At 40.9% G+C, this 14,743-nt stretch overlaps 1 protein-coding gene across 2 annotated transcripts in view; it reads right to left on the bottom strand.

Annotated features, from left to right (window-relative positions):
* Nucleotides 1-14,743, bottom strand: part of atrnl1b (attractin-like 1b) — a 110,449-nt gene that overhangs the window by 57,464 nt on the left and 38,242 nt on the right. For both annotated transcript variants that reach the window (XM_027140657.2, XM_047817239.1), the window contains exons 20-24: nt 12,796-12,889; nt 8,980-9,032; nt 6,254-6,348; nt 5,181-5,259; nt 968-1,125 (exon numbers count right to left, since the gene is read on the bottom strand). In XM_027140657.2, the coding sequence (XP_026996458.2) occupies nt 968-1,125; nt 5,181-5,259; nt 6,254-6,348; nt 8,980-9,032; nt 12,796-12,889 (479 nt within the window). The remainder of the gene's footprint in view (nt 1-967; nt 1,126-5,180; nt 5,260-6,253; nt 6,349-8,979; nt 9,033-12,795; nt 12,890-14,743) is intronic.

Raw genomic sequence — 14,743 nt, forward strand, 5'->3', positions numbered from 1 at the left:
TTACATATCTTCTGTTCTTCTTGGGTTCTGTCTATAAAACCTTGATGTAATCAATGATCTTGGCCCTTCATCTCTCATGCTACATGTGGAGTGTTGCTGAGCACAATCAATTGTGGAACCTTTTTTACTCTTGCCCGTGTCTACCAGTGTTATACTTTATTCTTTGAATCTCTCGAACCACAGAACTTCCACAACAGGTGTATAGCAAAGACAAGGAGTGGACAGTACAGAGGAGTGGACTGAAGGTGAGAGGTTTTGTTTCTGAATATCATGGACGGTACAAATAAGTCTAAAGTCTCTGATACTGTAATCGAGATCTCATCCTCTTTTGTGTCTACTCTCAGAGCAGAGATATAGAAAACATTTGCTTTAAGCATGCCTCGTGCCTGTCATTAAAACTACATCCATGTCCTGTACATGTGCTTTGTTTGAATGTCTGTAACACAAAAAACAATCATATATTCATTAAAAAAAAAAAAAGTGTAACACCTCATTCTGAATTCAACTTTAATGTTTCTTAGCAAGATCATCTGTCTTTAGGCATCACTCACTCTGAGACTGTCATTACACAGCAGTCATCTAGGCATCTGGTGGTGTGATGCATTCCCATATGAGAGCCGTTTCAATTTTATGCATCATAAGACTAAGGAATGAATATTGTGGGGAATCCGCGGCAAAACTGTCCCAGCGCACATCTCAATAATTGATTCCGACATTATAAAGCCATGGATCTTTTTTAAAAGTGTTTCATTTTGTCTAAGTGCGTGTTTGACTTGGTGATCAATATGATTTCTGATCCACGGGAGAAAACGAACGCTGGCTTTCCACTTTGTCTGACATTTAACATGGGTGGGCTAATTTAGCAGAGCAGTATTGGGAATCCTGACGCGAGAGAGGTCGCATTGCGTCGTCTGTCGCTCATTAAAGCGAGCGTGTAACAATCTGTATGCACGTGGATGACCCATACCTGTATTTTAATAGGCCAGGAGAAGTTGCTGACATAGACGTAGAAGGTGATGTTGGGATTGCTGCGAAAGCTGAACTTCTCACAGGAGAAGCTGTCCCTGTGCTCTTTAATGTTGGTCTTGGACACAATTGGAACTTCTTCTCCAGAGATGGTACCTGCTGTTGGGTGAACAAGTTCAGGTGAAACATAAATAAAAGATTAACACAAAACACCAGAACGCAATAATGTATTATTTTAACGGAGAAATTCCCTAAAATGGAAAACAGATAGTAAGATCGGGCCAAATCTACAATCAAAAATAACAGGGTTTCATCATTTCATGACCACACTGTTGCTTCTGATATCGGTCAGATCCTCATTTAGTCATAACAATCTGATTCCAATAATCGTGTGTTGCTATGTTACGTAAGCCTAAAGAATGCAGTCGATGAACATGAAGTGACGATCTGATCATACGTCAAGCTTCATGACAGAAAACAAAGCAAAACTGAGCTCTTTGGAAATACAAGCTACGGTCAAAAGTTTTTGGGTATCTGAACAGCACACTTCTGTGCGTGCTGAACATCCCATTTCAGATGTAGTCGCCCTTTTGCTGTTATAATAACCTCCACTGTTCTGAGAAGGCTTTCCACTAGATCCTGCAGCATGGCTGTGTGGATTTGTCCATCCAGCCACAAACAAATCTATATATAGATGTATATATTCATAAGGACATTCCTTTTGTACAGCTATATCTGTCATACCACTTCATACTGTATCATACTTGTATGAAAAACACACTATATTTACCCTTATTCAGTTATATGTACTTATTACTACACCTTCTGTATAACCTCACCCTTATTTGTTACACTGCCCCTTGTAAGTAAGCTACTGTATCTATACACTTCTGGTTAGATGCTAAGTGCATTTCATTGGCTCTGTACATGTACCTTGCACAATGACAATAAAGTTGAATCTAATCTAATCTAATTTTAATATTTTCTGTGGTGGTGAGGTCAGGGCTCTGTGCAGGCCACTTAAGTTCCTCCACTTCAGCCGTAGCAAACCATGTGTTCATGGAGATACCTTTGAACACATGGGCATTGGGACATGTTTGGGCATTTTAGCTCTGGTGAAGAGAAATTATAAAGCTACAACATGCAAAAACATTCTATACAATTGTGGGTCTTTTGTGGTAGCAGAGAAGACCCATGTATTACCCACAAATTGCTGTGACGTTCAAGTGTCCGCAAAAGGTTTACATACACGTATGAAGGTGAGAAACTAAAACATTTCCCGCAATAAACACTTTATTCACAGAAACACTTTTCTGACTGACTTACTATATTCACAGATTGGAGTTTACCGAGTCAATAACTCCTGAGCTAAACGCTGTTACTACACAAAACACGGTTGTAGCTGCCTCTCTACATTACTATGATAGAAAAGAGGTGTTATTTGTGTAGTAACAGCGTTTAGCTCAGGAGTTATTGATTCGGGAAACTCAGATTCTGCTCCTTCAGTTCTCTCTAGCGCTGGAAAGCTGATCCTATAGTAACACGTCCTACTTCTTGCCTTATCGTAAGTCTTTCTTCGCTTTCTTTCTTTGTTTTTATCCTCCATGTCAATGTTAAAACCGCTTTCTGCTAATGTCACACATGCGCACTGAACACTCTCTCTGCCCACATAGACAAGCCCGCCCCTTTCTGCTCATTGGCTACACGTTTGTTTTGTTTTTGTTTTGTTTGGTGGCCCAAAGCAGTTTTCTGAAGCATTTCTCAAACAACGGAGACCCCACCTTTAAGTAGGTTAGCAGTTGAAATCAATGTAGTATAATCAATGAGCCATACAATGCGGTTTATTCAAAATGAACTAGATAAGGTTAATGTTCCATGGCACCTCTGACTGATTATCCTGATATAGAAGATAGTACTTTTACTTAGTCCTAAAGTGCTCATGCTGTCTATTTGTGTGGGTTTGTTGCGTCTCCAAATGTATAACAGAAGCACAAATGCACACGGTTAACGGATTAGAATTAGAACAATGTTCACCTACGACTAACTGCTGTAACAGCTATGACGGACCTCAGCATTCAGAATCACAGGCAAAAGCTTGATCATTAAGCTCTATTATGTCTTCAGAATGAATGACTTGCATTATGATCACCTGGAACCTTTCCTTCCTTCTCTCATTCTCTCTCGCTAATTTCACTGAAGGAAAGCGAAAAATGAAGGTTGTTTAATTTTTTTTTTTTTTTAGCGACGAGCTTAAAGAGATCTTCGGAATAGTCTCATTATCACCCATCGGATCAAATTTTCTGTACATTTCCAAGACAGGAAATGGAGTGAAGAGGAAGTGGAACGCAATTAAGCAGTCTCGATGCACAATAAACTGAGATCTTGTTAAAGTGAATCTACTTACACAAGCACAGTGTGAAGCGTTTAGTCTGACGCCCACTCTCAAAGCACAGAGGAGTGATTTTTAGGGGGGAAAAGGGAACATAAGGTGTCTTTAGTAAGGTGTTGGGCCAGAACAGCTGCAACGTGCTTGGCATAGATCAGACACGTCTCGGAATCTGCACTGAAGTGAAGGGATTAAGAGCATTCTTTCTAAATATATTGCCGCGACTGCTGGTGGTGAGAGAACTGTCTATTCCAGTGACCTCATATCTGTGAAGCCACCATGCACGAGGTTCAGCCATCATCCTTGCATATAGTACGAGTGCACAGCCCCTAGGGAGCAGTGTAATATTAACCGACCAGGAATATGCAGTTAAAGGAAGGGGTGAACATTTAGAAAACAAATGTTTTTCATTTTAGAAATAGCATGACGAAGAGAATACTGATTTTAAACAAATCTATTTTACAGCAACGTGATTAGATTATTCGCAGAGTGTCATGCAAGCATGATGCAAACCGATCAGCTCTCGCGTGCTGGTCATTTAAAGCTCTCCATGAAAGAGTTTTACCATAGAGGAGATATTTTATTAAAAGACACCAGCCTGAGAAACTGAGTGTAAATAAGTCTACACTGATATTTTTCAAAAAGGTTTTTCATTAGTTTCTGTCGCATACTTTTATGTAAGGTTTTTAGCAGAAGACACTACAGAAGCTACAAAAGAAAACGTTTTGCGTTTAAATCTTTTACTGTTTACGAGATGTGTTTGTAATGATATTACTCTGAAACCCTTAAACAACCCTGTGGAAGGATTTCAGGGCACGCCGCAGGACCCACGTCTCCCAAATCAATCAGCATTCACCAACAGACTGGTTGACACACAGCGCTTTAGAGACACGCGACAATCAGTTAGCCTCTTGGATGACAGCATTACCCATAAGCACCCTCTCTGCACCTTAAATCAGCCGCCCGTCACTCTGTAACTGTTCGAACTCAGATCTGGTGGCTGTGAATGATATGGAATACGAGTTAGATTATTTTCATACACATCCAGGCATTCAGTGAGCCCCTGTGCCATCCATCTCTACGCACCACGACAGAAATGTTCCTGCAAAGGATAAAGCTAATGAGTCAGAATAACCTTGTACTGATTTGAAGTGACTCTTAGCTCTAAGGGACAAGTAGAGCCAAACCAGGACAGCAAAACACCTCCGAAAACAGCGGCTGTAAACCGTTCTGCCGACACTTTCGACCTTTAAAACCGTTATCCATTCGGAATAAAACAGACTAAACTAAACAGACTAGATGGGGGAAAAACTTGCGTGTAAAGGTTTGTTCTTTTCAATAAAATTTGTCACGTTTCCTTCTTTTTCCCCCCACTCAGTGCGCACTTTTAAACCTTGCACATCACATTTCTAAACCATCAATATGAAACAAAGCCCTTAAAATGACAACGCGAGAGCCGCTCTGTGAGAACGGTTATCTTAATTGAAATCGTTCCGTGCTCCTGAAGACGTCTCGGTCCTCAGAATTCTGAGCTGTGGGCTAGACTATTGTCAAAAGCTCAGCCCATGGGAAAGTATCTTTAAACATGGAGCAAATGCTCTAGAAATTAATGGCTGAGCTACGAAAGTTCAAGGGGGAGAAGGACGAATCTGTTTAACAGGATGGAAAATGTCAGTGTCACAGCAAGCGGCGTCTGGTGACTTTTTTTTTTTTTTTAAATGGATGGAGATTGCAAAATAAATAACTGGAGCAAACAGAATGGCACATAAACAGCACATAAACTACACACAGACACATAGAACAATTTGCCTTTATTTAACTTTATTACCTGTTGATCCAACAGACCAAGTGATGTTGAGGTTGAAGTTGTTGGATGCGTTGATGGACATGTCCAAATTTTTATTGGTCTAAGAAGGAAAACAAATTGGGGAAAAAACGAATCATTCAAATCTCTCAGCTCAGCAAAGCCAATAATAATAATAATAATAACACCCCTACATTTCTTTCATGTGTGTGTTAAGGTCTGAGAAAAACCAGCTAGTGTTCACTGTGCTTCGATCCTGATTTCCAGCCAAAATAATAATATTTGTCTTAATTCTTTTGTCTGAACCATACTTTGAAATGTCAACTATAACAAATGTTCTTTTTACTGTTTGATCTTGCCTGCGTTGTCTTCTGATAAGATCACGCTCGGTCCGGTCGGTCTGCCGTAACCGAGAGCGATCGCCTCTCAGACAATGTTGTGATTTGATCGAGTTACTGAAGAGCTACATTTCACAGCACAATAGACATGAGCCTAATCAGTTCGGTTTGTAATTAGATCCTATCTGTCAAACTGTCTGTGATGCTCTTCTGGCACAGTCAGAAAAAAAGTAATAAAAAAGGAAGAAAAAAAAATAGCTCTTTACATTTGGTGGGGTTAAAGGTTCACTTATGGTTAAAATGTTTCAGTTCAGGGAAGCTTGTTATAAAGTAAAATGCAAAGTTTTAGCATGTAAAGGGTTTTTCCACGGCCAACACGTATGTTCCAAAGCGTTAACAAAACCAGCAAACTTCTTTTGACTCGAGAAATCATTACAACCTAAAATATTATTGGGGAATTCTTCATGTGTTTTTTGCATGGGTAAAAAACTCATGTCTTTGTGAGATTTCTTAATGATAACAACTTTTAATTTTCTGAATGATCGACATGTTGTACTGGTTAAACATTTAGCCTTGCGCTTAATATCATGGTACATATGAACAATATTGTTTAATAAAAAAAAGTGACACTTTCTTACAGCCAGAACGTCTGTGTGTATGTGTGTGTGTGTGTGTGTGTGTGTGTGTGTGTGTGTGTGTGTGTGTGTGTGTGTGTGCGCACAGCACTGTGGAAGGTGAATGACCTGCAGAATGACCGACCTGTTCTGGAGTGGCCATGAAGTTAATGGCAGTGTAATATTGGTCATCCTCTTGAAGCAGACTGAAGGTGAACTGGTAGTCAATCAAAAGGTTGTCTGTTCAAAAGACATTAGAGTTAAAGCTGTTACATCAGAGCTTACTGCAACACGCCATATTATTTATAACAGGCTTTAGAAATATGATTCATTCATTCAGATGCATGCTGCTAGAACTAACATTTAGAAACTGGTTCACCTTAGGGATGCAGACATGAAATATAAAACATGAGGCATTATGGAGGTGTTGCAAAGGGCTCCTTTAAAGTGCTAAATGAGTCACCGGTCACCTGTAGCTGTTCCATGACTAAAGGAATGTATCGCCGATGTGGTTACGATGACGGACGTTTTACAGAGACGTTTATGGTGTGTGCCCCCTTATACAACAGCACCACCTCTTACAGATACCACAACCAGTGCAGATATTCCTACTTCTAACAGAACACTCTCTCTCAGTAGCTGCTATGACAGGCGGTGGCCGTTGCTTTATTGCGAGACGGAACACGTCGTCTTTACAAGAGCCTGTCAGGACTGCTGCTGTGACTCGGCTGGTAATGAGTAATTACCTGTCCAATAAACAGAAGGACACACGGACACGCCATTAACAGACTGTCGTGAGGGGAATAATCGAGGTGTGTGCTGTCGAGCTTAAAAACAGGTCTCACATAATTTGCAGTAGATAGATGACGATTTTACATTATGCAAAATGAGGTCCTGGCATTAGTCTAGAAATTGTATGAAATGCAATCTATTATGATGAGAAAAATTCTCTCTCTCTCTTTAAAAGTCCTTTTAGGAATTTAAAGAGGATTTAGATTTTTATACGTCACTCCATGGAAGCTGTAAATATATTCGCAAAAGAAATCTGTTTAACTATTTCAATAACTGTTTATATCAGTTCACAATGTAAAAGTATGCGAACACTTGATCGTCACATCCGGATATGGACCATGGGCATTGATACGGTGTTGGACGACCCAAATTTGTCCATTCATCCTAAAAAGCATTAGTGAGGTTAGGCATTGATGTTGAGTGAAGAGATCTGGGGTGCAGACAGCATTCCAGTTTATCCTAAAGGTGTTCAGTGCAGTGGGGTTAGGGGCAGGGTTCTGTACTGGACACGTGAATTCTTCCACTCCAATCTTGCACGCCAAGTCTTCACAGAGCTGGTTTGGGCCTTGTAGTAGAGGTCTTCACGTGTCCACTTAGATCCGAAAACCCGAGGTCCGACCCGAGACACGAGCGGGTTCGGGTCTAAAAGTTTCACGTGTACCTCGGACACGGGTCGGGTCTAACAATAGCGGCATCGGGTCTTGGGTCATTTAAAATAAATGTGTTTTTACCGAAAGGACCCGGGAAGACCCGAACTACTGTATCTCGTGTGTGCGCATCGACTCGAGTCCTTTTCCAACCTCTCTTCTGTTTGCCAAGACCGCTTGCGACATCGTGTGACTGGCGGTAAGCTAATTTTCGTTGAAACAGACCTGTCAATCAATTTTAAATCCACGCTGTAGCGGTTACACTAAAGTAACATTCGGGTCTAGTCGGGTTAAAAAAAAAAATGCAGACGGCTCGGGTCGGACTCGGGTCTAAATTTTTCGGGTTTGTCTCGGGTTGGGTCTTTCTTATAAAAAAAATTATATATGGATTTCTGTATGGATTTTCTCTGCCGGGGCAGATAAGAGTTACAGCATATCTATCCTCTTGTCATTCGTGAAGTTTACCACAAAGGGGGATGTTAAGCAAACAATCCCGTTAGTGATCCAGTTCCTTCACCATACAAGGAAATTCATGTTGATTTCCAGCTATTACAGTTTTCTGTGACTATTTTATAAAACCAAGGCAAAAATCAAAGTGATAAAGAGAGTGAGAAGTTCCCGCTAGCACTACCGCCAACCTCCTACACCATTCCCAGATCGTAATTAGCCGGTTTAATCACTTCCGCAAAACGTCAGAGTTTCACAACTCGTTCACGATATGAGGGAAGTGCAGTGGAGTACACATGGGCACATTAGCACTCTTCTCTAATCAGAGAAACAGAAGCTGTCGCTCAATGCCTACACACTCCGTCTAAAAGATATACTTGGAGTGGAGCAGCGACAGAGTGATTGATAAATTGACGGGTTTGTTTAATGCGGACTGGCGATAGCTCAGGGATAATGCTGGCAGCTTTTGCAGACTGAGTGAAATCTGATGTCCTAAATGCTCCTGACCGCATTAAGGCTGGATGAGCGCCGTGCTGACGGCTGATAGAGAATGCAAAAAAGCATACGCGTGTCTGATGTCGTACCGCAACACTGCCACCTAGTGCTACATCGCCGCACCTCTCACATACAGATCACACGCAGCTTGTGAGCGTGTCTGTGAACGGACGCTTGCACACACGCAGGGACACGTAATCGTCATACGTCCTGTGAGATGTACACTGAGTAACAGTCGACACCCCTACCTACGCTTCCTGCTCTCTCAGAGTATAGAGACTTTTAGTCATGTTCTTCCCGCTGTTACAATCGAACCGAAGCCTGACAACATTCCCCTTGTTACATTAACATATAATCATTCCAATCTAAGTGACAAATCTGGACTGAACGAGTAAGGTAACTGAGCTGTACTGTGTCCTGTTAATCAGAGACTTGAAGTCGTAATGGAGTGAAATAATGATTACTCGCTGCTCTTAAAGGCCATACTTACAGTAACAGGTTCCTCTCAAAGGGTTGCCAAGGTAACGATTCTCCGAATCACAACTGCAAGAGAAGTTTAACAGGATCATTAAAATGACAAGAAGACAGAGAGTTTATAGAGATTGTGCTTAATGAACCAAAGCTTTGGAGAGTACTTCACATTGGATCTGTGGAAATCCCTCACATGTCCACATTTGGACATTTTCTACAAATTACAGGAGAAGAAATAACTAGAGCTTAGACTGAATAATAATTAATACAGACTCTATTGCATGCGTCTCAACCAGAAGTTCTAGCTTTTTAAAGTCTCCCAAAAGAGAAAAATTTGCATGACGATGAAGAGACGAGGTTTGGAATGAATGTAAATATACAGACTTCAACACTATTTAGACATTCGAACGGATATATTATTAAAGGGAAATCTCAATTATGGTATTATATTATTATACTCAATTATAACTAAAATTAACCAGATATTTTTGTCCTTTTTTCCCCAAAAATGAGCCGTATTAAAGGCGGGGTCTCCGATTTTTGAGAAATGCTTCAGAAAACGGAGTCGGGCCAAATAATAAACAAAAATCAAAACAAACAAATGTGTAGCCAATGAGCAGAAAGGGGCGGGGCTTGTCAATCTGTGGGCGGAGAGAGTGTTCAGTGTGCATGTGTGACGTTAGCAGAAAGCGGTTTTAACATCGACATGGAGGATAAAAACAAAGAAAGAAAGCGAAGAAAGGCTTACGATAGGGCAAGAAGTAGGACGTGTTAATATAGGATCAGCTTTCCAGCGCTAGAGAGAACTGAAGGAGCAGGAAGTTGGCCGCATATTCACAGATATGAGTTTCCCGAGTCAATAACTCCTGAGCTAAACGCTGTCACTACACAAATAACACCTCCTTTCTATCGTAGTAATGTAGAGAGGCAGCTACAACCGCGTTTTGTGTAGTAACAGCGTTTAGCTCAGGAGTTACTGACTCGGGAAATTCAACTTTACTTAAGACGCCGAGGCGCTTTTTTCCTTCTCGATAGGTGAGTAACGTTGGTTTTGCTTTGTTTCACAGAACTAATATATGCCTTTGTCCTTTCCACGATTATGCTTGTGTGTCATTTTTGCTTGTTTGTTTATCTGCAATCGTATCGTTCTTCCCTTCAGCTATGATAAAGACACATTTCTTTCCATTAGTTGCCTGGGTTACGTATGTACGTGTGGGCGGAGCTATCAATACAGGGATGGGAACCATTTTGGTTAGGGGCGTGTTTGTTTTGGTAATTTTATATGTCGACATTGGCTGTCAAAAATCGGAGACCCTGCCTTTAACGTCTGTTGAGTTTTTCCCCAGATCACGTGTATCAAAAATATCTATTTATGGGAGCTATAAAGCATCATCATCATATAGCTCGCAAACAAATAGCTCACTGAATCGGGTGTGTGAGAAGAGCTAATTAGAGCTAATAATTCCTCATGACTGATCGCAAACTATGTAATGAATTGTCATTTCAGATGACTTATTCTTCCCAAATAGGTTTCCTTCAAAATGAAGGGCAAAGTTCTATTTATTACAGTCCACATGCAAACACGCATCATTTGAGCTAGGTCTTTAATGGTGTCACTGTATGAAGGTGTGTGTGTGTGTGTGTGTGTGTGTGTGTCTATCACACCTTGTAAACAACAACCTAGTGCTTTGTTTGATTATTTTGTGCGAGACAGAAAATGAAGCGGATTCCTCCACCTATTGTAAAACTCGCTAAACAATTAACATCAATTTGCCTACGGGGCTTTTTTCTCGCTCTCGATCTAAGCAAATTTCACGTTCTTTCGCTCTACCGAGCAACAAAGCAGAAGACGAATTAAAGTCTGCAGCCTCTGATGATCAAAGTTTCAACTCGGCACACTCACTTTCCTCATTCCCGCTGTCTTTCAGTCCAGGTATCAGAGAGCAGAGGGAGTCACTTTGCTTTATTTGCCTGTGAATGCCGGCCCGAGTGCGGTCTAATTTAGCACTTAAAAGTTACGGTCAACCTCAGTGGTAATTATAGTTATATTAAACTGCCACGTAACGTGAGAAAGTGGAGTCATTTTCTTGTGTTGTGTTCTCGCTTCAAATATTTCAGAGTTTTCTGTACTTAATTGTGGGATGTCTTGGGATGTCAGGGTTAGACTGGCGAAGATTAAAGCTGGTTCGATTGCTGAAAATCACAGAATAATGCACCATGGCTAGAAGTAATAAGGTCATAAATTTTCAGCAATTCAGAAAGTCAACCATAATATGAACATTTACAAAGTAATGATACTAAGATTTCTTAAGTTCCCCAACAATGTAACACTGATTACACGATTAACAACCGATCCTTAAGCACAAGCGTTATATAACGATTAAACCGCTAATTAAAATCGTCCGTTCTGCAGGATGCGTATTTTTACAGCAGAAATGATTGGTCACAGAAGGAATAAAAAGAAAAAAAAAAAAAAAGAAGGATGAGAAGTAAGGAACAGAACAACAAGGGCAGAAAATAAAGAACAGAATAGAAGGACATAAGTGAAAAGGGTAAGACACTGAAAGAAGAAAGAACATGAGAGAAGGACAAAAGAAAGATGACAGAACAAAACAAAAGAGGAGGAGGGCGGAGGAGACGTACTGTAGAGACGGACGGATGAACGGAAAGGACGGAAGAGAAAAGAAGGGAGTGGAGCCGAAAATGATGGGAAGACTGACGGAAGAGAGGTATGGAAGATAAGAAAGAATGGATGGAATGGTGGAAGGAAAGGTCGGGAGAGAGGAAGGACGAGAGAGAGAAGGAAAGTAAAAATGGACGGAGGAGAATACATCTGATTCTCTAACATTCTGATCATTATATTATAGTATAATATAATATATTTTCTATAGAAATGACTGTGACTCCTGCATTTTGTTCTCTCTCTCTCTCACACACACACACACACACACACACACACACACACACACAGAGAGAGAGAGAGAGACCACTGTGACCAGGTCTAAGGACAAACAGCCCTGCTGGCAGTTTTAGAAAACCTGAACACATCATTCCCCCTTGCCTTTCATCTGTTTGACATTTCAGAAATGACGGTACACTGGCGTGCATGAGCACACACACACACACAAACACACACAAGCAATAAAACATAATGCACCCTACTTACAGTATCTTAATTTAATCTGCACTAAGTGCACACCCACACACTGAACATGTGCCAACACCGTCTCTGTGCAGCGCTTTAATCTAACCCCCACTCAGGTCACACCTTTGTCTAAAACACAACAAACCATACAGAATGAGGCTGTATTAGAGCATGACCGACTTCAAACAGGAATGATTTTGCTTTTGATTGTTTCCATTTCAGTAATTAAGAAGGACTCTTGAACCTGAGAGCACTGAGAGCAATCGCCTAGGAGCAATGCTACTGCTAATTTCAAAACACACACACACACACACACACACACACACACACACACTCACACTCACTTCTGGCACACACAAAGGAACTACATCAAGTTTTAATCAAGTGGTTTAAACTCCATCTTTTAGCTGCAGTGGTGCGTATGCTTGATTACAAGACTTGTTGAGGGTGCTGGGTAATGGACTTTGGTTGTCCTGTATGATGGAGGAGAAGAGAGAGAGAGAGAGAGAGAGAGAGAGAGAGAGAGAGAAAATGGGGTAGGAAATCAGTAAGCAAGAACATGCCTCCTTGCATCAGGTACACCTGCACACCTTACTGCAGCATCCATTAGCTGTATTAAAGGCTGTTAAGATTGCGATTTGGGCTCAGTGCCATTTGGGGCAGGAACATGTGTGTGTTACTGATACTCACAGGTTACATTGGTCTCCTTTAATTCCCTTGGTGGTGCAGAAACACTTCCCCGTCAGCACTTGGCACACACTGGCATGGCCATTGCACTTACAGGCTGGAGGAGGAGAGAAAACAGTGTATGAGAGACAGACACAGAGGGAGAGTGGCACAGGCACAAAGAGAAGGAGACAGATAGAGATTAAGCAATAAATGAGAGAGAGAGACATTAAAAGAGATACATTGAAAGAGAGAGCGAGAAAGAGAGAGAGAGAGAAGACATTGAAAGAGAGTGAGAGAGACATTCAAAAAGAGAGAGAGAAAGAGAGAGAGAGAGAGACATTAAGAGATACATTGAAAGAGAGAGCGAGAAAGAGAGATTGAAAGAGAGAGAGATTAAAAGAGATACATTGAAAGAGAGAGAGAGAAGACATTGAAAGAGAGTGAGAGAGACATTCAAAAAGAGAGAGAGAAAGAGAGAGAGAGAGAGAGAGAGAGAGAGATTAAAAGAGATACATTGAAAGAGAGAGCGAGAAAGAGAGATTGAAAGAGAGAGAGAGAGAGAGATTAAAAGAGATACATTGAAAGAGAGAGCGAGAGAGATTGAAAGAGAGACAGAGAGAGAGAGAGAGAGAAAGAGAGATTGAAAGAGAGAGAGAGAGATTAAAAGAGATACATTGAAAGAGAGAGCAAGAAAGAGAGATTGAGAGAGAGAGATTAAGAGATACATTGAAAGAGAGAGCGAGAAAGAGAGATTGAAAGAGAGAGAGAGAGAGAGAGACATTAAAAGAGATACATTGAAAGAGAGAGAGAGAGAAAGAGATTGAAAGAGAGAGAGAGATTGAAAGAGAGAGGAGAGATTGAGAGAGAGTGACTTTAGATGACGAGCACACAGCACCTCAGCAATTAAACTAATTAGACCTGCAGAAAGCTGCCTTTTAGCAAGTGAAGGCTTAACAGCAGAAAGTGAGTCACCAATCTACTTCAACAAGAAAAACTTTCTGTGGAAAGATCTAACACTGTGAGACATAATTATGCATCGCTGCCAATAAGCGTAATTAGTGAGAAGACAAAGTGACAGTTGAGAACAGTATCTGTCAATCTTCCCAGAACCACAATAGTCAAGAAGCGTAGCGCTGGTGATGGTGTATTTTATCGGATCTGCGGCAGAAGCAACAGAGAGTCACTATGAGGAAGAAGCGCCGTGTTTGTTTCTAGATCACGGTCACATTTCTCTGTGCGGTAATACCTGCTCTTCACATCCCAGGTTTGAGGATGAGGAGAGGTAAATACGGTGGTGTGGTGGCTGGGAATAGTGAATACGATGTGACGGCAGATCAACATGCTATCTGTGTATCCGTCTGAATCTGGACTAGGGAACATGATGGACATTTGGGAATCGGAGTTAACAGAATTTTGTATGTCTGCTCTCCTAAATCAACACTTCTTAGTCTTTTTATGTGTTTATAAGTAGATACCTACTTAAATTATTTGTTTTTTGTTACCTTACCTAAATCTCAAATAGTGTTTTACTGGCAACTGGATGCACCACAAAGCTGTGCAGTAAAAAAAAATGTAATTTTTTAAGATATCTGGAATGAATGAATACCAAATTTTACATATTATTACATACAGGCTATTTGCATCTTGCCTATGAATTCAGTTGTCTTGGCTCTGGGCTTCCTTTGATTATAGATACTGCGGCAGTCATAGATCTTTGTTTAACTCCTCCAAGAAATTTGAGCTGTGTATAATCTGTATTTGCTCACCTCTCTAGCCAACCCCAGCAGTATAAATCTCCTGTGTCTAATTGTCAGGCAGTTAGGGCAAGAGCGCAGCTTTAGCTTAACACCTAGAACACTGAGCAACGTGAGGTGTTGTACACAAACGCTAACTGTATCTGGAAGAAAAAGAAAAAAAAAAAACTCTGAGAGGAGATCTGGTCCACTGCTGTGCCAGAGAGCTGTTTTAA

The sequence above is a fragment of the Tachysurus fulvidraco genome, chromosome 8, assembly GCF_022655615.1.
Source record: "Tachysurus fulvidraco isolate hzauxx_2018 chromosome 8, HZAU_PFXX_2.0, whole genome shotgun sequence".
In the NCBI taxonomy this organism is placed as follows: domain Eukaryota; kingdom Metazoa; phylum Chordata; class Actinopteri; order Siluriformes; family Bagridae; genus Tachysurus; species Tachysurus fulvidraco.